Source organism: Somniosus microcephalus, chromosome 2 (assembly GCF_052327205.1).
Source record: "Somniosus microcephalus isolate GS21.2 chromosome 2, FLI_Smic_1.0, whole genome shotgun sequence".
Lineage (NCBI taxonomy): Eukaryota > Metazoa > Chordata > Chondrichthyes > Squaliformes > Somniosidae > Somniosus > Somniosus microcephalus.
The window spans coordinates 211,217,894-211,239,072 of record NC_140988.1 but is presented as its reverse complement, the minus strand read 5'-3'; the positions used below and the strand labels follow the sequence as shown (position 1 = coordinate 211,239,072).

Sequence of the window (21,179 nt, the reverse complement as noted above, 5' to 3'; positions counted from 1 at the left end):
AATAAGTGCCAACAGACTATTCAACCTTCAAAGAGCATCTGAGCAAGCCAGATCCACCCCCCTGAAGTTTATGTAGACACAGTTCTATAACCCTGGCCAACTTCTGCTCCCTAGCCTATGTAGACTGTGGTCAATTGTAATGGCTTTACCACTACCCCTGCTAATATCAGCTCACTCAGCACAAACAGGGATTGAAACTGGGACTTTCCTGATCTGTATGGTTTAGTTACTAACTGGATTAACTTGCTGAGCCATTCTGTTCCATTCAGCCCTAATATTAACCAAATACTTATCAAATTGACTTTTTCTCTACTAATTTTCCAGCATTTTACATACAGTCACATATTTTGTAAAGCCATTGGAAAATGTCTTTCTCCTTGCTTGTGGATGAATATATTGGCATACTGGGTTTGTTGGCATCGCTGCACATAGCTTTGGAGCAATGCACATTTGGGCAATGCAGGGTCAGGGCAGGTTGCTCAGGCATAATTCTGTGAGTTCAGCTCCTTCTTTAAGGAGTTGATAGACGAAGGATAAGTATATTTGATGGGAATCTGTTCCATATACCTGCTGCTGTTTTAAGGGGGTGGGGGAAGGAGTTTTCTAATTTTTTTGTTGCTTAAAAAAAAAATCTAAACAAAATGGTACAATTGTAAAGAGGATGTAGGAACAGAGAGACCCAGGGCTCACATACAAATCTTTGATGGTGGCAGGACAAGTTGATGAAACTTTTTTTTAAAAAAGCATATGGGATCCTTGATTTTGTGCTCAACCTTTATGAATCACTGGTTAGGCCTCAGCTAGAGTAGTGTGTCCAATTCTGGACACCACACTGCAAAAGGCCTTGCAGAGGGTGCAGAGGAAATTTACCAGGATGATACCAGGGATGGAGAGACCAGTTATGTGGAGAGACTAGAAAAGCTGGAATTGTTCTCCTTGGAGCAGAGAAGACTAATGGGAGATTTGATAGAGGTGTTCAAAATTATAAAGGGTTTTAATAGGATAAATAAAGAGAAACTGTTTCCAGTGGCAGAAGGGTTGGTAACCAGAGGACACGGACTTTAGATAATTGGCAAAAGAACCAGTGGGAGACGACGAGAATTTTTGTTGTGATCTGGAATGCATTGTCTGAAAGAGTGGTGGAAGCAGATTCATTAGTAACTGTTCAAAGGGAGTTGGATAAATACTTGAAATAGAAAAATTGGCAGAGCTATTTGGAGAGAGCAGGGAATGGGACTAATTGGATAGCTCTTTCAGAGAGCCAGCACAGGCACGAATGGTCTCCTTCTGTGCTAGAGGATTCTATGTTTCTGTGACTGAGACTTGCCAATTTTCTTCTTTTGTGCTCTGGTTCTGTAATCGATTTAAGTTAACAGCTACTTTATCCACGCTGTTCGGGTCTCCTAGCAATCTCTTGATTATTAATAAATAATCATCATAGAAGTCCTCTACTGTTACCAGTTGGCTTCCTGTTGTGTTAGATATTGGAAAAATCAGAATATCATTGAGAAATAAAGGTAAAGCAGATAGGTTTGGGCTGATTGCAAATGTTTAAAAGTTACTTAATCATACAAGTTTCTAAAAAGGCGAAAGACTAGCTTTGGAAGTAGCTAAGATAAATTGGTATATTTCTGTTGCATTTGATGCCTTTTGGTCACTTTAATTCTGGTAGTGGTATGAATTTATCTTGCCATTTTTCAGGTACTTGGTTACTGCAGGACCTTGGCAGTTAATAGCACCCAAGTTATCGTCACTTAAGGTTGTAAATCACTCTAAAGTAATCTTACAATTCTGTGAGATTTCATGTGAAACCTTCTGTTTTTCAGAATGACTGAAGTGATTGATTGCCTTGGTTCTGGATGCATTTTCACACATTCAGCCGTAGGAAATTAAATACTTCAATGTCGGTAAGTGATCTTAATTTTCTCTAATATTTTTGCACATTTAACAGTATTATTGCAAATTTTGTAAGGGGAATTGTTTATGATTGCATGTAGAAATGCAGTTTTATTGCAGTGGAAGTATCTGAAAATCAAGCTTGGCAAAATCTAAACATTTTTGAAGAGTAGAAATGAGTATCCAATTTGTCCTTTCTAAAATTATGAACAGTTTTGAAAGGATAAACAGTGAATCATAGAATCATGTTCTATCCACTGTTGGTGAATCGCTAAAACAGCAACAACAACTTGCATTTAACACAGTAAAATGTCTCACAGTGCTTCACGGGAGCGTTATCAAACAAACTTTGACACAGAGCCACATAAGGAGATATTAGGGCAGATGACCAAAAGCTTGGTCAAAGCGGTAGATTTTAAGGAGCGTCTTAAAGAAGGAAAGAGAGGCAGAGAGGTTTAGGGAGGGAATTCCAGAGCTTAGGGTCTCGGCAGCTGAAGGCACAGCCACCAATGGTGGAGCAATTAAAATCAGGGGTGTGCAAGAGGCCAGAATTAGAGGAGCGCAGAGATCTCAGAGGGTTATCGGGCTGGAGGAAGTTAGAGAGATAGGGATGGGCGAGGCCATGGAGGGATTTGAAAACAAGGATGAGAATTTTTTAATCGAGGCGTTGCTTAACCGGGAGCCAATGTAGGTCAGCGAGCACAGGGGCGATGGGTGAACAGGACTTGGTGCGAGTTAGAAGATGAGGAGATTTTGAAACAAAGAGCAAGGTGCATCAAATAATGGGCGGAAATTCTTAGACCCCGGACACCTGCCTCTACCATTGGCTTCCATCAACTACCAGAGATCCAGCCAACAGGAAATTCAAAATTCACCACCTTGGCATATGCCCCACGCCCCAGAGCTTCCCTCATTTGAGCTTACCGCTGACTCTGATATGGGCAGCAGAGTTTTGGATGAGCTTAAGTTTATGGAGGGTGGAAGATGGGAGGCCGGCGACAAGTGCATTGGAATAGTCAAGTCTAGAGGTAACAAAGGCATGGATGAGGGTTTCAGCAGCAGAGGAGCCGGGGCGGAGTCGGGCGATGTTACGGAGGCGGAAATAGGCAGTCTTAGTGATGGCGCAGATATGTGGTCGGAAGCTCATCTCGGGGTCAAATACGATACCAAGGTTGTGAACAGTCAGGCTCAGCCTCAGACAGTTACCATAAGGAGGCATAGACTTGTGATTATCACTAGAAGACTGAAATTAGAAGAATGTTTCCGCCAAGGGTTTTAAGAACATGGAATGCTTTACTACAAGTGGCTGTTAAAGCAGAGACTATAACATAATTTAACAAATTGGACAGTTATTTGAAAAGGAGGAGTATAAATGGATACGGGGAAAGGGCAGAGAAAATGAATTAAGTTGATGGCTTCAGTTGACGAGCTAGCATTGGCACAGGTGCAATGGACTGAATAGCCTCCAGCTGTGTTGGAATTTCTATGATTCTAGTATAAGTTGCCATAAAAGCTACACAATACCCCAGAAAAAAAAATTTAAGCTTCAGCCTGAATTATGAAGGACCAGAAGCACCGGTTCCAGTGGCAGTCAAAATATATCAAGTTACAGTGAAATAATGGATAGTTTTGGAACTGGGTTGAGATTGTCCAAATGTAGCCAACAGAATGGAGATTTTTATCCCATCAGTATGAGCTGATTTCAAACCCAAATAAAAAAGCATTGTGCTAATCTACTGCACACCTCAGTCCATTTGGTGTTCCAGTTCTTAACACCTTGACATGTTTATTCCAGGGTGATTTTTTCATTCTGATTAAGAGAACCACAGCAGATGTTCAGTTTATGCTCCCACTTAATGGTGCTGCTGAAGTATGCTCTCCACTATTTCATCATTTGTTGGTAGTGATCTGAGACCAGACACCCCACCATGAGAACACTATGATGTTTCTTCCCTTTGAAAATTTTCTAAACCATTACCATCACGCATACAATTGATCATTCTGTAATCGATTGCCTCTACTTTTTGGCCTTTTAAAATTTAAATACCCCTCTTCTCCGCACATAGCAACACTGGATGCCAGGAACAGACATCTCTTGCGCCCAGCATTGCTTTGGTGAAAATAATGTAAAATACGTTGGATGACATATTTCCATCATTTGTGTACTATTACAATACAGCTACCAATGTACTTGGTGAAAAAAGTGCAGCAACTTGACAGAATCCACCACTGGGGCCCATTTCTCACCCCTGTTACAACTAGTTAGCAATGCGAAAATGGTGCAAAATCTAGACTTTAATTCTAATATGTTCAATAGTTCTGCAGACTGGAGCCAATATTTCATAGATTTTTCTGTATTTTTCAGTCAGGTCAGTGGATCACCACCTGATAAAGAAAAATGTGAGTAGCTGCTTACTACAAAAGCCAATCAAAGATGCATGGTGTAGTACTTCAGACAACTGAAACGCTCCAAATTTAACAACAAACTCCTTTAATGCTTCATTTCTGGCCCTCTAATAGCTAAGGTAGGACATATATTTCAATGTATTCGAGAAAATAAAATAATGTTTTTTTACTTTATTACTAAACAATTTTATTATATAGTACTTTACTTTGAAATGCTTTGATTTGTTTAATTAAACACTTAAGCTTAAAAGAGGCACAAAAAGCTGAGATGTTAATTTTGCTGTGTATGTTGCAGTAAGCTGCCAAGGAGAATATTTAAAGGGTTAATGTAATAAAGAGAAGGGAATGCAAATGGAAAAGATTGTGATAGGCTGCTACGTGCAAGTTGCTCTTTCATTCATTTGTGGCTCAGAGGAAGGGGAGTGGTGGTGTTCAGCTTTCAAAAAGGGTTTAATGAATGCTGTCAGTGTGTTGGAAAGCAGCTGGTCAGGGTGTAGAGATGAGGGCAATGAAAAGTGCATTGATTGTCGTAGAGTAGGTTGATTAAGAGTTGCGCTTGATTGAAGACACGGGCTCGTCCCTGCCTCCTCTTCACATTATCTTCATCATCTTTGTCATTAGTTGACATTCTGATGAAGATTTAAGAGGATTTTATTTCAATGTGAAAGCAATCTTGTTTCAGTCAGCCAGAAGCAGGAATCTAGAAAGCATATCTATTTAGACTGGGCTGTGCTATATACTGCGCTGCCTTACGGTGCAGCACAGCCTGCTCTGTTGCCTTGACAATTGCTTAGGTGAACAGAGAATGTCTGTTTCTCGCAAAGAATTTGATGTGAAGCAGATTTTACGCATCCGGTGGCGGTGGTTTGGTCATCCTGCATCCCCTCCTGCCACATCCAACGACAGTCGACGGGGAGATTTTTGGAACAAAGAGCAAGCTGCATCAAATAATGGGAGGAAATTCTTAGACCCTGGGCACCTGCCTCTACCATTGGCTTCCATCAACTACCAGAGCTCCAGCCAACAGGAAATTCAAAATTCACCACCTTGGCATGTGCCCCACGCCCCAGATCTTCCCTCATTTGAGTTTACCGTTGAGAACTGTGAGGGTGCACGTTGGCATGACAAGCATGAAGCTGAGGATGAAGGGAGTGAAGAAGAAAATGAAACAGACAGCAGTTCCTGCAGGTTAGGAATCAGAGTTTGAAAAAAGGCAATGGCAATACTACTAATTTATTGTTTTATTGTTTTCACCCCATTATTCTGGCAACCTGTAAAATGCCTCTTTTGATATCTACGTTCTGTTTGCAATATATAACAGTTTAAAATTTGAGCTGATCCTGAAGAAATTCATAGACTATATGACATTTTTATGGTATTATATTAAACTGTTTGGAAAATATGAACTTTTTATAATGTGCAAATAAAACTCAGGGTTAAAGGTTTGATAAATTGTCTGGTAAATGAATGATAGTTGGCTGTAAATGATGTAAACTATGTGTATAGCACAGGGTAAGTAGTCTATTACTTGAAACTGAGAGATTCCAATGCAGCAAAAGATATGATGGTCCTTTTTACAATCTATAGAATATTAACAGCCCAATATGCGTGTCAGGTGAAACCTATTACTCAGAAAACTCTCCGCATAACCACAATACAGTACACACACAGTGCAGATCTGAAAAACATCATTGCACAATTTTTATATAAATGAAATAAAAAATTTTACCAAAATAAATTTAAATGAACCCAAATTTCATTTGCATTAACTTCTTAATGCTACATTTTCCCCCTTGTATTACAGCTACTGTCTCATTAAAGTTCTCTGGTTCTAATTTTATAAAAAAATTACATCTGATTTGAAAAGTTATCCTGCAAGTGCCTATAATACCCATGTGTGTTTTTTTTACATTAAATACAAATATTTGTAAAATTAAGAAAAAAAAGTCCTTTTTTAAATCTTGAGACGTATTAAAAAATTTGGTTTTATCCACCTTAATGCTTGTTGATGTATAGTGTGTATAATATTTTTGTATTGAATAAAAATGTAATGTGTTCTTTTGAAAGAAAATCTGATTTGTCAAATAAAAGCGGCTAAGTTACAGAGGAGGTTTAATATAGCAACCCAGTAACCACCGAGTGTAATATTTCAGGCTCTGTAATCAGGTTTGCATTGGTCATTCATTGTACAGTACTATAGATTTTTCATAGTATTAAAATGATGTTCTCTTGTTTTGGAGAGAAAAGGAGCTATAAATACACAGCATAATTATGATCAGTGCTCTGTACAAGCGTCACAATTATGTTGTTACTATGTTGCTGTTTTTGGAACACTTTTTTCAATATGATTAATGTCATTGCTGTGTTGATGAACAGCTTCATCAACAACTTTATCAGAGTTGCAATGTCCCTTTAGTAGTTAATGTATTTTAAAATTTAAAATTGTTCAGTATACATGGAGGCATTATTTACATGGGAAAGGCTTCAGATGTAAAACAAAGTTTTTCTGTATTTAGTACTTAACAGTGTACTAACTATTGAATAAATCTTGTACATAGTATTCCTTGATACTGGTTTATAGTAGATGAAGATGGTTGGAATAGTGTATTTGGTAAAATATTACAAACCAGGTACACCAGTACAGAACATGTCATGACAAGCTCAATCCTAATAGCACAGCACTGCATGTAAAACCTATTTGTCCTGTTTTTTTTAATTTTAGACTTTGTTTCTGTAAATCCTAAATATTTAGCAGTTGCATTACGATATACTTAGCACAAGATTTAAAGATAACAATATTCAGATATATTCGCCAAAAATATTGATAGTAGATGAATAATTGACCGTGCAAAATGTCATTGGTCCAAAGTAAGTCTTTGCCATGACTGCTGTGTTTCAGGCACTGATTTATGCCTATTTTCTGACCCATAAGGGTGTTTGGCACAGCAATTTATTAAAGTTGATGAATCCATAACTAAAACATATATGTATTGATTTGTTCTAAATGGAAATCAGATTTCCCCACCCTGCAGTTATTGTTTTTAGATCTTTTGTATAAAATATGTAAATGTACTTTTTTTTTGTAGCCAACTTGATCTTTAAGTCATGCTCTGAAGTCCTCTCGGGTGAAGTGCTGTCTGATGAGTGATGGTAGTTTGTGTGTTGTGTTTAGCAGTACAGTATTGTGGACAGTCAGAGAAACAGGTCAGGATCAGGTCTGCAGGGGAATGTTAGCATTTCCATACTAGTGCGAATCTAAGATTGTCCTTGTGAAATAGCATTTTTTAGGGAAAAGGTAATTTACCAGAATGCTTAGCTTGTGGTTATGCTCGACAGGCCAGTTTTTAAAAAAAACTACATTTTGCTATGCCTAGTAAAATATGCCACTTTGTGAAATAGACAAAATCAATTAACTTTCTTCGAACATATGTTCTTTGTTACAACTATGGGGAAGAGCAAATCTGGATTTTCTGAGTGCATCAGCTGTCCTTTTGGTTTCTGCTGCTAACCTCGTCCAAATTGAAAGATAGACTCTTGTCACGGATATTGGAGGCCACTGTGGGGCAATTATAGGATAGTATATAAGTGCACTGCATCAGTTATGGTCAAGGTTCAGGACTGTTGAATATTGACTGAGAATGCATTACTGTAACTTTATATTTTACATGTCATAATATCAATTTTAATTACAGGAGTTTTTTGATGGACTTAAATTTCTTTAAAACTTTTTATATATAATAAAAGAAAAGGGAATTGTGTGTCGGGTGAGGAAGTACTTTCAATGCAAATGACCTCTATCCTCCGTACAAATTAGAAGGAAAAGTTGATTTTAAATGTCTCCTTTTTATCCTTGAGAATTTTGATTTTTAGAAGTGAATTTTTCTACGGAGCGGTTTCGCTGTCAGCAGGATCGTGATGGAACTTCCACCTGCCACCCCACCCCCGCCGTGACCCAAACCCACCCTATTATCTATGTAGGTGGGCTCCTGGCAGTACCTCCGGTACCAAGAGGCAGCCCAGCACTGCCCGGAAGCAATGGGACACCTGCTACAGCACTAGAAGAGAAGGGAGCCATGATTAAAGGGGCAGAAATTCTAATACAGGCCCTCCATGAGCCAATTGGCCAGGAAGCGGTAGTGAGGGCCTTATGGGAGGGAGACGAGCCTATTACTGGGCCCTGTCCCTCCAAAAGGCTTTCTGACACTGCCCCGGGATATGCTGCCAACTCCCTCCTGGCAGCCCTTGGGAGTGGCAGTGGCAGTGGTAGTAGGGAGGGAAATTGGGCAGGGACTTGGGCCCTGCCATCACTTACATGTGATGGGGCGGTCTTGACTTGGTCAGTCTACTTCGCTGCAGAAGAGGAAAGGAGGTAAATCTAGGTCGGTGTTACGTCTCGCTGCCTGATTTTTCATCATTTTTATCGGCTTTACTGGCTGAAATCACTGGTAAGTCCAGCTCTTAATGTCCTTGCAGGTCCCAGAGACCCATGATTTTGTGCCTAACCTGTCGGAGCTGCTGCAAGCTATGGGACCTGGCTAGAGAAAGAGCGTCCAGCTAAAGAGGGTCTATCCATTCGCAACTCCTCAGATAATGAAGCCGTCCCTGTCCGCATGCAGCAAGACCTGGACAACATTCAGGCTTGGGCTGATAAGTGGCAAGTAACATTCGGGCCACACAAGTGCCACATAATGACTATCTCCAACAAGAGAGAGTCTGACCATCGCCGAATCCCCCAATATCAACACCCTGGGGGTCACCATTGACCAGAAACTTAATTAGGGATGGGCAATAAATGCTGGCCTTGCCAGTGACGCCCACATACCAGGAACGAATAAAAAAATCCTCGTCCTGGCTACCAATTAAAAGGTAGCCCATATCAAAACATTTATTTCTAATACTGACTGAGCATTACTATTGAGTACAATTTGACCAGTAGAAATGCTTATTATGAGCAGTATTTTCTTTTTTAATGTTTGTACCAAAACTGGGTTTTGTAAGTGTTTATTTAAAATACCAGTACGTACTTTACAAAATGCTTTTGGTAACACAAGTATTAGAAAGATTGCATCATACCTATTGATCAATCTAAGTCAAAATATAGTTGAACAAGCAAGCAATCTCTTTGAACGTTGCTTTTTCTCCCATAGAGCAAATAACTTAATTGTCCATACTTGCATTATTTCCAGATAATTGTCTCCTGTTGGTCAGTGAAGCAATTAACTTTCTTTGTGTTTGAGAGTTCATTGATCTATTCCACATCTATGGACCTGTGCACTTCAGAATTATTTTATTTTCACACCTTTAGAATTCGGCCTTGTCACTGGACTATGCATTAGTGCTCCATGATTCTTAGCCCTGACTATGAGCACAGACTATGAGATGGAAGGAAACTTCAAGTCACACTGGCCCGTTCTTGTGCACATCCTAGCAGCCAACTCGAATATTAGTGGGAGAGGTTAATTGATGGAGCCTGACAAAAGAAGATCTAAAGGTAGGGGAAGAGAGTTAGAATTATTAAATGAATGTATTGAGACATTTGGACAGACCTTGCCTCCTCGGAGAATGTTCTATAGTTTGACAACAGTACACCATAAACAGAATCTCACCACTTGTAACCCCTGTGACTGTATCAGTTGTATGTGCCTTTATGCCTCTTCTATTGTATCTTCTTGTGTATTCTAACGGGTGATACAGAAACAGGCTACCTCCTTTCTTCTTTTCCCACCACTGATGGACATGGTTTTCCAATTTTTGTAGGCTAACTTTCAGTCCTCCATGGATGATGATAATGGATCTGATCTCCTAGCCAAGGAATGCGCTCAATTAGATCCAAAGGCCTGGGCTTTCCATTTGGCACCATGCAAAGTGAGGTAGACGGGGACTTCTGTGTGCCCCTGAGATGCCCCTGATGCCAGCCAGCTGCCAATCATAAGAATTTTTAGGAAAAGACCATTAGGTCACACAAACCCATCCCTTTTTTAGGAATAAATCCCACCTAATGGCCTTATCATTGTATATGCCTTGTCTGCAGAAATTCACTAATTATCTCGTAAATTCATTTATGTTGTCCGTTTCATGTCATAATAGAAGCGAATGTTATAGTTCAGAAACAAACCATTCGGCCCATCCAGTCTGTGCCAGTGTTTTATCCACATGAGCCACTTAGTCTAATCTCACTCTCATTGGTTCCCATATAATTTCATATTTTTTCAAGCAATTATCTAATTCACTTTTATAAGAATTTATGGACTCTGCTTCAACAACGGTTGATGACGGAGAATCTAAAGGATTTTTTTTCTAACTTACCCTTTAATTTTTTTTATTTTAGTCATCCTGCAGTCTTTCACAATCTTTGTCATAATTTGCAATGCCCTCAATTTGGTAAATTTCAATATTGTACCCTCAATTCCTGAATCAAGATCATTTATAAGAACATAAGAAATAGGAGCAGGAATAGGCCACTTGGCCCCTTGAGCCTGCTCCGCCATTCAGTAAGATCATGGCTGATCTAGGGCTCAAAGCCACTTCCCTGCCAGCTCCACCTTAAATGTATTTAATGACCCAGCCTCCACGGCTCTCTGGGGCAGAGAATTCCACAGATTTACAATCCTCTGAGAGAAGAAATTCCTCCTCATCTCAGTTCTAAAAGGACGACCCTTTATTCTGAGACTGTGCCCCCGAGTTCTAGATTTCCCCACGAGGGGAAACACCCTCTCTGCATATACCTTGTCAAGCCCCCTCAGTATCTTATCTGTTTCAATAAGATCACCTCTCATTCTTCTAAATTCCAATGAGTATAGGCCCAACCTGCTCAACCTTTCTTCATAAGTCAACCCCCTTATCTCAGGAATCAACCTAGTGAATCGTCTCTGAACTGCCTCCAATGCAAGTATATCCTTCCTTAAATAAAGAGACCAAAACTGTACGCAGTACTCAAGGTGTGGTCTCACCCATACCCTGTACAGTTGTAGCAGGACTTCCCTGCTTTTATATTCCAACCCCCTTGCAATAAAGCCCAACATTGCATTTGCCTTTTTGATTAATTGCTGCACCAACTTTTTGTGTTTCATGCACAAGGACCCTCAGGTCCCTCTGAACTGTAGCATTTTGTAATCTCCATTTAAATAATAATTTGCTTTTTTATTTTTCCTGTCAAAGTGGATAACCTCGCACTTTCCCACATTATACTCCATCTGCCAAATGTTTGCCCACTCACTTAGCCTGTCTATATCCCTTTGCAGATTCTTTAGCCTCGATTTTCATTGGGCAGTGAGGCGGGCGGGGGTTTAATATCGCAAAACCTGGGGGTCGGGACCCCCCCCCCCGCCGCCTGGTTTCCGCCTCCACGCCATTTTAACCTAGGTGTGTCTGATTGACCCGAATCAGTCCCGCCTGCAACAGGCGGGACTGGTCTTTAGGGCCCTTAAACAGCAGTAATTGGCCATCATAATCCCATTTTAACAGGCCCTTGCCTGTTTAACCCTTTTCCCACATAAAACACGCCTGGTGGGGATGATGCCTGTGAAACCTGGCGTGAACACTATTGGCTTGCTGACTATCAGTTGCAGGTCCAACATTAAAGAGGATATTTGATCAGTCATCATTTGCAGGTGGCAGGACTTTGTTGTCTCAGGTCTGGGGCAACTTTTACCAGGCCTAGCCACACCTGTGGAAAGTTGGAGCCTCCCACACATCTCCAGTGTGACCTCCTGGGAAACCCCTCTCGCCACCCTCACTCAGCGCTTCCTCAGAGGAGGCATATACCAGAAGCATGGGAGCCATTTACTTCCATCCCTTCTGGGCATTAGATGAGCTCGAACACCAGCTGCGGCACCAGCAGAACCAGGAACAACAGCAGCAGCAACAGGAGCACCAGGCTGCTGCTCACCCACCTGAAGCTGCACAGGCCAGAAGGGGCCAGCGCTTGGAAGTGGCTTGAGAGCACCTTGCTGCACATCAGGGGGCCATGGGGACCCGTATCTGCACTGGCAGTCCTACTCGGAAGGACTTCCATGAAGGTCTGGTTTTGTTCAATAGATGCCCATCGCTCCTCAAGTGATGTCATTCTATTATGAACACTCACCATGTTTTCCATACCCTGGCGACTTATCTCCTCCATGGAGGTTGCCATCCTTTCCATGGTGATGCGTTCATGCGCCAATGACTCCACAAAGGCTCTGCTCATGTTCGCTATGGACTCCTCCATTCGCTCCACACTCACATCGACCCTGGAGACAAAACCTGCCAGAGACTCCTGCATCTGTTCCTGGAGTTCCAGCCCCGCTGATCTTATGGATGGACCCAGAGGCAGAGGGTCGACATGCAGCTGAGCCGAGCTGGCAGAGTCCTGCGCCCTCCGACTAACACTCTCCACTGCTGTCCCTGTCTCCACAATCTGCTGATGCTCACTTATGAGCTGTGATACACCAGGTGACAACACTACTCTATGTCCCGAAGTTCCCACTGAGGTGTGAGTGTCTGCGTTGGTGCTGGGTGCGCTGAATTCTGCTGACGCGCCCTCGGAGGTTGCAGATTCCTCTGAGGAGTCTGGAAGCTCAGGCTCTTCCTCCTGGACAGTGGGGACGGGGGCTCTCAATGGTCCTGTGGGGGAGTGAAGGAAAGAGTTAGAGATGCGAGGTTAAGGTTACTTGCATATTGCAGATGATCATAGGTCCATCTGTTATAGCTTCAGAATCATTATCAGCAACTCATGCAATGTCAATGAGAGAGATGGAAAACTATTCTGTCACCAGCTTGCTGTGCTGCACCCGTCTGTCCGTCCCCCACTTGCGCCTCATCCTCCAGTCCTACGATCTCCAGGATCGCCTCCTCCCAGGGGGTGAGGTGGGCTACTGATGGTAGCCCTCCTCCTGTCCTCACTTGTTCTCTTTTATTGTGAGCTCTCTTTTCCTGCACTGCAACCACGTTCTTCGTGTGAGCCCCAAGGAGTTGATTTGACCTGCCACCTGTAGCCACACAGCCTTGGTCTGACTGGGAGGCCTCTTCCTCTCTGAAGAAGGGAACAGGACCTCCCTGTGGGCCCTAGCACCATCCAGTAATGCCTGGAGTGAAGCCTCATCAAATTTGGGGGCAGATCTGGCCCTCCCACTGACCGTTGCTCCTGCAGGCTCCTGTTCCATCTTAATAGTGAAGTTTGGGAGCCTGCAGAGGAAGCAAGGCTTGCTGTGGACCTTAGAAGCAGCAGCAATGATGATGTCATATTCTGCGACTTTCTGACTGGAAATACTCAATTGCCAAGGCTTCCCACACGCTGGAAATCAGTTGGCCAATTGAGTTAAAATTGCATCAGTCTCACAGACCCATTTAGAATCGTGTGGGAATCACTAAATTCGGGGAACCCGCCAATTCCCCGCACCTGAGTTAAAATCGACCCCTTTGAGTCCTCTGCACAACTTGCTTTCCCACCCATCTTTGTATCATCTGCAAACCTGGCTACATGACACGGTCCCTTCATCCAAGTCATTAATGTAGATTATAAATAACTGAGGCCCCAGCACCCGATCCCTGTGGCACCCCACTAGTTACAGTTTGCCAACCGGAAAATGATCCACTTATCCCGACTCTCTGCTTTCTGTTAGTTAGCCAATTCTCTATCCATGCTAATGTATTACCCCCAACTCTGTGAGCTCTTATCTTGTGCAGTAACCTTTTATGTGGCACCTTATCAAATGCCTTCTGGAAATCCAAATACTCCACATCCACTGGCTCACCCTTATCCACCCTGCTTCTTACATCCTCAAAGAACTCCAGCAAATTTGTTAAACATGATTTATGCCTCACAAGTACCCATGTGGAACACCTTTCAATTCTAAGATGCTTCCTTTTATCCTTATTCTTTGCTTTTTGCCCTCCAACTTTCTCTGTTGCTACATTTCCTTAATTCCATGTGTCATTATCTTTGCCAGAAGTCTCTTGTGTTGTAGATTATCAGTGGTAGAGCTAATCCCCATTAGGGATCATGACCTTCCCCTATCACTTTGACGTCAGCCAGCCAAAGTGGCAGTGGACAACATCATCGTCCCTGGATGGGTTCAACTGTGGAGTGTAACGTTGATTAAAAGGAGAGCAAAAGGTCGAAGGAGTCTGACAGGGACTCTTGGAGCTTTGGAAAGGAGAAGGTGGTAGTTTTGGTATCAAAAATGCAGGAGTTGGTACGAACCAAAAGAGGAGAGGATTCCGGCTGATGTAATAGATGGCAGGTGAAGTAGCAATCGGAAGGCCAGTCCCTCATTGCTCTAATACTGAAAGAAAGAAAGACTTGTATTTATATAGCGCCTTTCACGACCACCGGACGTCTCAAAGCGCTTTACAGCCAATGAAGTACTTTGGAAGTGTAGTCACTGTTGTAATGTAGGAAAACATTACTGACTAGAAATGTGCTGAGAGTGGCTCCTGAGGTTGCAGAAATGACCTGCAAACTCTAGAAACCTAAATCTGTGCATAGAATGGAGTCATCAACAGCCTTTCCCTTAGACAACTAATGAGGTGTAAGGTGTATGCAATTTATCTGCTATTCCCAGCTGTCAATTAATGCCCTCACACAATTTCCACTGAACTTCCGCCTTCCCTTCACAGGCGAGGTTCCCGAGTTGTGTACTTCCCGTGCTCATGCCGTTAAATTCAGAAGCTGCAGTTAAAAAGCCTGGTAAGAGTCTGATAAGCATTTAATGAGTTTAATTAGGTCGCCCGCCTCTCCCGATCGGGTCCATAGTGCACTGTTAAAGGCGAGAGGTGGCTGGATGATGGCTAATTCCTGACGCGCTGCCTATTTGCACTATTTTTACAGCTGTCCCGCCTCCACACCTGCACGTACGGCAATGGGAAAGTTCTGACCTTTGACTGAGAAATAACATTTTAAATGATAAAAATGTATTTTATAAACTTTATGGATGGTGTCAGTCAATCATAGAGCAAATTGCACTTGCCATGTGAAGGGTGTAGGCTTGATGGATTCCATATTATTTCTTGTCCCATACTTTACTGGGGCATTGTGTGCTCCTAACTCTCATCGGGAAGTGCAAGTCAGATTATTTGGGCTGCAATGTTGTATTATCTCCAACCCATGCTCCCTTTGCTGCTGGGAAGGGAGCTTTTATGTCCTTAAACTGCCATAGCAACCATTTGAGTAAGTGGGGACTTATGATGGGAAGTATTTTTCTTAGAAAATGGGGTCTGCCACCATTGTGTAGTGCTCTGGCAATGCCCCAGAGGTGCTGCGGGTAAATGAACTCCTGTCTACAGTATGGGATTATTTCCTAAACTGGGAGTTCCTGCTCCTGGCCCTGGATGGCGACCCAGCATATCAGTGGTGTTTGGGACACTGAGAAAGGTGAGGTGCACCAGTCTCCACAAGGGCACATGTAGGCTCCACCAGTGGGGTCCAGGCCTGTAAAAGGATTTTTTTAAATCCTGGATCAGTGACGGGGACCGATGAGAGGTGCTTTGAACCACACCCCACAGGCACGTGTCAGTTTCCAGCTGGAAACCAAAGAAGTATCCCAAATGGCACTTGCACCTGCCTGTACCATGGAAATGAGGTGCCCTCCAATTGACTGCACCAACTCTGCTAGGGAGTCACCATTGTTAGGGACTGGGGGTGTGATTCCAGCCCAAGCAGTGTGGAATTTCTGGGGCACTGAAGGGTGTGGATAAACACAGTTTAGCAGTTTAAATACGCAATTCCCTGAAAGTGAGTGCCGGTAGACAGAGCCATTAAAAAGGCTAAAAGTATTTTGGGTTTTATAATTAGGAAGATAGAGTAGAAGAGTAAAAGTAATGATGAATTTTTTACATAACATTTGTTAGGCCACTGTTTGAGTCCTGTGTGCAGTTTCGGGTGCCCCATTATTGAAGCCATAGAGAGCATACAGTATATTCACCAGGGTGATGCCAGGGACAGGAAACTATAGTTATCATTAGAGACTTGATATGCTGGGATTATTTCCACTGGAGCAGAGAAGGCAAAAAAATTTAATAGTGGTTTTTTTAAATATATGAAAAGTAGTGCAAAGTGAAAGAGTAACTTTGCTCAGATTGGGGAATCCGTGATGAGGTTTCTTCAATTTACCATTATTACTGAGAGTGAGTAGAGAGGTTAGGAGAAATTTCTTTACGCAGAAGGCTATTTGAGCATGGAATGCTTTACCACAGGGAGTGGTTGAGACAGAGACTATTGCCTCTTTTAAGGGAACATTGGATCAATATTTGAAGCAGAGGAAGATACATGGCCAAGAGAGTACGACAATGGCATTAGTTTTGGATTACTCCAGCAAAGAGTCAAAACAGTCACAATGGGCCAAATGGCTTCTTTCTGTGCTGTATAGGACATGGCCTCTGTGTAAATAGTAGCTTATTTACTTGGACTATGGTTATATTCATTTTTGTGTGCTTTCTCTGTACAGTTGCCCAAAGCGGGGGCTTGACTGTTGATTTTCACTCGGAGTATGATAAACTTGGATTACTTTGAATGAAGATGCACCTTCTTAATGGGACCATTTCCCTTGTACCTGTATTCAATCTTTACAGTATTCCTAAATTCGACTGCTCAGTAGTTTGTGTGATGGGACCTCATCTTCTGATTTATTAATTTTTCTCTCTCCCTAGAGGTAAACCTCCAATTGGCCCCATCCCTATTGTGGCATGAAGCGATTCGGAACTTGCCTTGCAATCATGCCTGTATCTTTAACTCCATGCTACAGCACACTGCAGTAGCAATGTGCTGTACCACATTCTCTCTACCTCATTCTGAAGAAATTTTTAAATGTGGGTAAGGATCCCATCAACAATAAATTGCGCTTATGAAGCACCTCGAACACACCTGCCTTCAATTTTAATTCCATTTCTTTAAACAGAATGTTAAAAGCGTTACCATGCCAATTTCAGAGCTCTTAGCATTTTACCTTGCTGTGATGTGAGTCATATAGGTCATCCTGTACCTCCTTGCAGGATAATGTCAGTACTTAACAATCTTAGCTTTTGGAGTATTTTTAATATAAAAGCCATGGCTAGAGCATTTAGAACATTGCATGAATATTAAATCGATTCTAGCATGTGGTGTTGGTAAGAAGGTATTGCAGGAGGTGAAATGTGCTAATGGATTTTTCTTATATTATTGTGCTGTGTCTTAGTGGTGCGGGGTTTTCTTTTAGGGAATAATGGTTAGGCGCGAGGGCATTTTCAACCAGCACTAGCATATGAAATGTAAGCAGAATATATTCTGGCAGAAATTAATCCTTTCACTGGCACGTTATTGCATCTTCTCTAAATGAATTGCAAACAAATATAATTTTATATTTAAAACTGACTGTACCAAAATTTAGAGCAAATAGAATGTGTTGTCATAATAAGAAATTTCCAGTGACACAAAAGGATGCTGAATGTCCAGTAATTGACCTCTCTTGATAAGGTAGCAATTATTAACTGTGTTGCATTGCACTCAGTGATTATTGCAAACACAGTCAAATCTGTGAAAATAATGGGAGTCCTTTATGTGGTCCGTTGCCCATTGGCTCCATTTTCTATGTTCAGTGCCAAAGACACTGAGGGCTCGAAATTCGGCTCCGTAATGTCCGATATTTCGGTGCTATGGGTGCCGTTTTGTGATGAAAATGGCGTTCGCGCCGCATGCGCACACTTCTGGTATGTACCACGCTGGACGCCATCTTGGTGAGGACGGTCGGGCGGGTGTTCGGAGCGTGCGCCGGAAGTATGTTGTTGAGTGAGCAGATCGTGATGTCAATCAGCATGCAACGCTGATTTGACGCCAGCGTTGCCATTTTCATTCTCAACACTGGAGCTAATGCCCTGTCTTAATCTCGCACAGCTGAACATGCGTTCAGCAGCAGCAAGGACCCCCCCACCAGCGATATTTAAAGGGATCAGCAACCACTCTCAGGTTAGTTGCTAATTAATTTCTACTGGCTCTGTGTACGTTTGTGGAAGTGTTTGGAGCTTTCTAGAGTTGTTTAAAGTTGGCGAGGTGACGGAGTGGTGCTGAAAGTGGAAAAGACCTTGGTTCTGATTTCAAGAGTTCTGGTCAGACTACTTGCTCTCAGTCATGGGTGCTCTAGTTGTCATCCCCATGGCCTGCAGCATGAAAGGGAGATGGAGCAGAGGCAGCAAGGAAGAAGACAAGCTGCTCGCAGAGGGAATAGGAGGGGGAGAAGGGCTCTCAGCAAGAGGCCTTACCCACCTAGGGTCTTTCAAGAGCAATTCTCTGTGGCCGTGGCCCTGACTTCTTCGTTGGGACACTACCAGGCTGGAGTAGGCAACATCTGTAACATTTCCCAGTTCGCCATCCATTGCTGCATAAGAGGTGACAGACGCCAGGAGATGGGAGTTCATTGTCTTCTCTCTGACCAGAGAGAAACAGGCGGAGCACGCATGTGGCTTTGCCAGGATAGCAGGCTTCCCCATGGTGCAGGGTGCCATCGACTGCACGCACGTGGCTTTGTGGGCGCTGCACCTAAATGCTGAGATGTACCGCAACCGTAAAGGTTACGGCTTGTTGAATGTGCAGTTGGTGTGCAACCATGCTCAGCACACCATGATGGTGAAATCCTGGTATCTTAGCAGCAGCCATGATGCTTTTATTCTGTGCCAGTCCACTGTTCCCTCAGTCTTTGAGCCACCATGACAAACCAGAAGGTGGCTACTGGGCGACGAGGGCTATCCGCTGACAACCTGGTTCAGGACTCCGCTGCGCAACCCACGCATATAATGAAAGCCATGCTGCCACATGGAATCTGATAGAGCAGACCATTGGCATCCTTATACAACGCTTCCGCTGCCTGGACCACTCGGAGCCCTGCAGTACTCACCAGAGCGCGTCTCAAGATTCGTCATGGTCTGCATGCTCTACAACCTCGCCATCACGAAGGCACAGCCCTATCTGCCCAGGCTGACCGACTCATCTGACTGTGGTACCAATGAACGCAACCCCCAATTCCCCATTCAACAATAGTCCCACACCTTATCTTCCCTCTGTTAGTGACCATCACAGCGTCCTCTTGGCCACAATGTTGAAATAAAAGCCACCACAACAGAAACATTCTAATGCAACTTTGTATATCAATCCATCCAATATTACATAACAAAGTCAGCTAATCACCTTTATGCATTCCCTTAGTGCCTGTCTTCAGTGTGCCTTTGCCTGTCCGAAAGCTCCTCCAAAGTGCTACCCCAGCGGCTGCAGCATGGCTAATGGAAGGCTGCTGACTTTTAGTGGGGGAGACTCCAGATGGTCTTGCAGGATGACCTTGAGCAGCTTTGGGCCTAGAAGGCCCGGCTGGGGACTATACCACCTCAGAATGGGCGGCAGCAGTCTGGACTGGCTGACGAGCAACAGCAAGGGCACTGGCGGAGTGGCAGTGGTGCGAGGACGAATGCTGCCATCCTGAGAGAGGACAGCAGGTTCATAAGAACATAAGACGTAGAAGCAGGAGTAGGTCATTTGGCCCCTCGAGCCTGCTCCGCCATTCAATAAGATCATGGCTGATCTGACCTTGGCCTCAACTTCACTTCCCTGCCCGGTCCCCATAACCCTTGACTCCCTTATCATTCAAAAATCTGTCTTATCTCCACCTTAAATATATTCAATGACCCAGCCTCCACAGCTCTCTGGGGAAGAGAATTCCAAAGATTCATGACTCTCTGAGAAGAAATTCCTCCTCGTTTCCGATTTAAAAGGGTTTGCCCTAATTATGAAATTATGTCCCCTAGTTTAGATTCCCCCACGAAGGGAAACATCCTCTCTGCATCTACCCTGTCAAGTCCCTTCATAATCTTAGATGTTTCAATAAGATCCCCTCTCATTCTTCTAAACTCCAATGAGTACAGGCCCAACCTGCTCAACCTTTCTTCATAAGACAACCCCTTCATCTCTGGAATCAACCTTGTGAACCTTCTCTGAACTGCCTCCAATGCAAGTATATCCTTCCTTAAATAAGGAGACCAAATCTGTACGCAGTACTCCAGGTGTGGTCTCACCAATACCCTGTACAGTTGTAACAGGACTTCCCTACTTTTATACTCCATTCCCTTTGCAATAAAGGCCAACATTACATTTGCCTTCCTAATTACTTGCTGTACCTACATGCTAACTTTTTGTGATTCATGTACAAGGACACCCAGATCCCTCTGTACCTCAGCATTTTGTAATCTCTCCCCATTTAAATAATAATTTGCTTTTATATTTTTCCTACCAAAGTGGATAACCTCGCATTTTCCCACATGAAACTCCATCTGCCAGATTTTTGCCCACTCACTCAGCCTATCTATATCTCTTTGGAGATTCTTTGCATCCTCCACACAATTTGCTTTGCCATCTATCTTTGTATCATCAGCAAATTTGGCTACATTACACTCAGACCCTTCATCCAAGTCATTAATATAGATTGTAAATAGTTGAGGCCCCTGCACTGATTCCTGCAGCACCCCACTAGTTACAGTTTGCCAACCTGAAAATGATCCATTTATCTCTGTTTTCTGTTAGCTAGTCTATCCTCCATCCATGCTAATATATTACCCCCAACCCCGTGAGCTCTTATCTTGTGTAGTAACCTTTTATGTGGCACCTTATCGAATGCCTTCTGGAAATCCAAATACACGATATCTACTGGTTCCCCTTTATCCATGCTGCTTGTTACATCCTCAAAGAACTCCAGCAAATTTGTCAAACATGATTTCTGTTTCATAAAACCATGCTGACTCTGCTTGACTATTATGATTTTCTAAATGTCCTGCTATCACTTCCTTAATGATGGACTCCAACAATTTCCCAATGACAGATGCCAGGCTAACTGGTCGATAGTTGCCTGCTTTCTGTCTCCCTCCTTTCTTAAATAGGGGCGTTACAT

At 42.9% G+C, this 21,179-nt stretch overlaps 1 protein-coding gene across 5 annotated transcripts in view; it reads left to right on the top strand.

The window, feature by feature from the left end:
• The first annotated feature begins 1,828 nt into the window (after window positions 1-1,828).
• The window catches only part of LOC147123198 (kelch-like protein 5), a 150,793-nt gene continuing 131,442 nt past the window's right edge, over window positions 1,829-21,179 (top strand). For 2 of the 5 annotated variants that reach the window (XM_085968716.1, XM_085968697.1), the window contains exons 1-2: window positions 1,829-1,907; window positions 4,262-4,421. Coding sequence is in view for 1 of the 5 variants with exons in the window: in XM_085968724.1 (XP_085824850.1) it covers window positions 5,108-5,490 (383 nt within the window). In the remaining 4 variants the exon portion in view is untranslated. Of the gene's footprint in view, window positions 1,908-4,261; window positions 4,422-5,084; window positions 5,491-9,607; window positions 9,794-14,898; window positions 14,969-21,179 lie in introns of those variants that run through there. The other 3 variants (XM_085968688.1, XM_085968707.1, XM_085968724.1) reach the window with 3 other exon arrangements.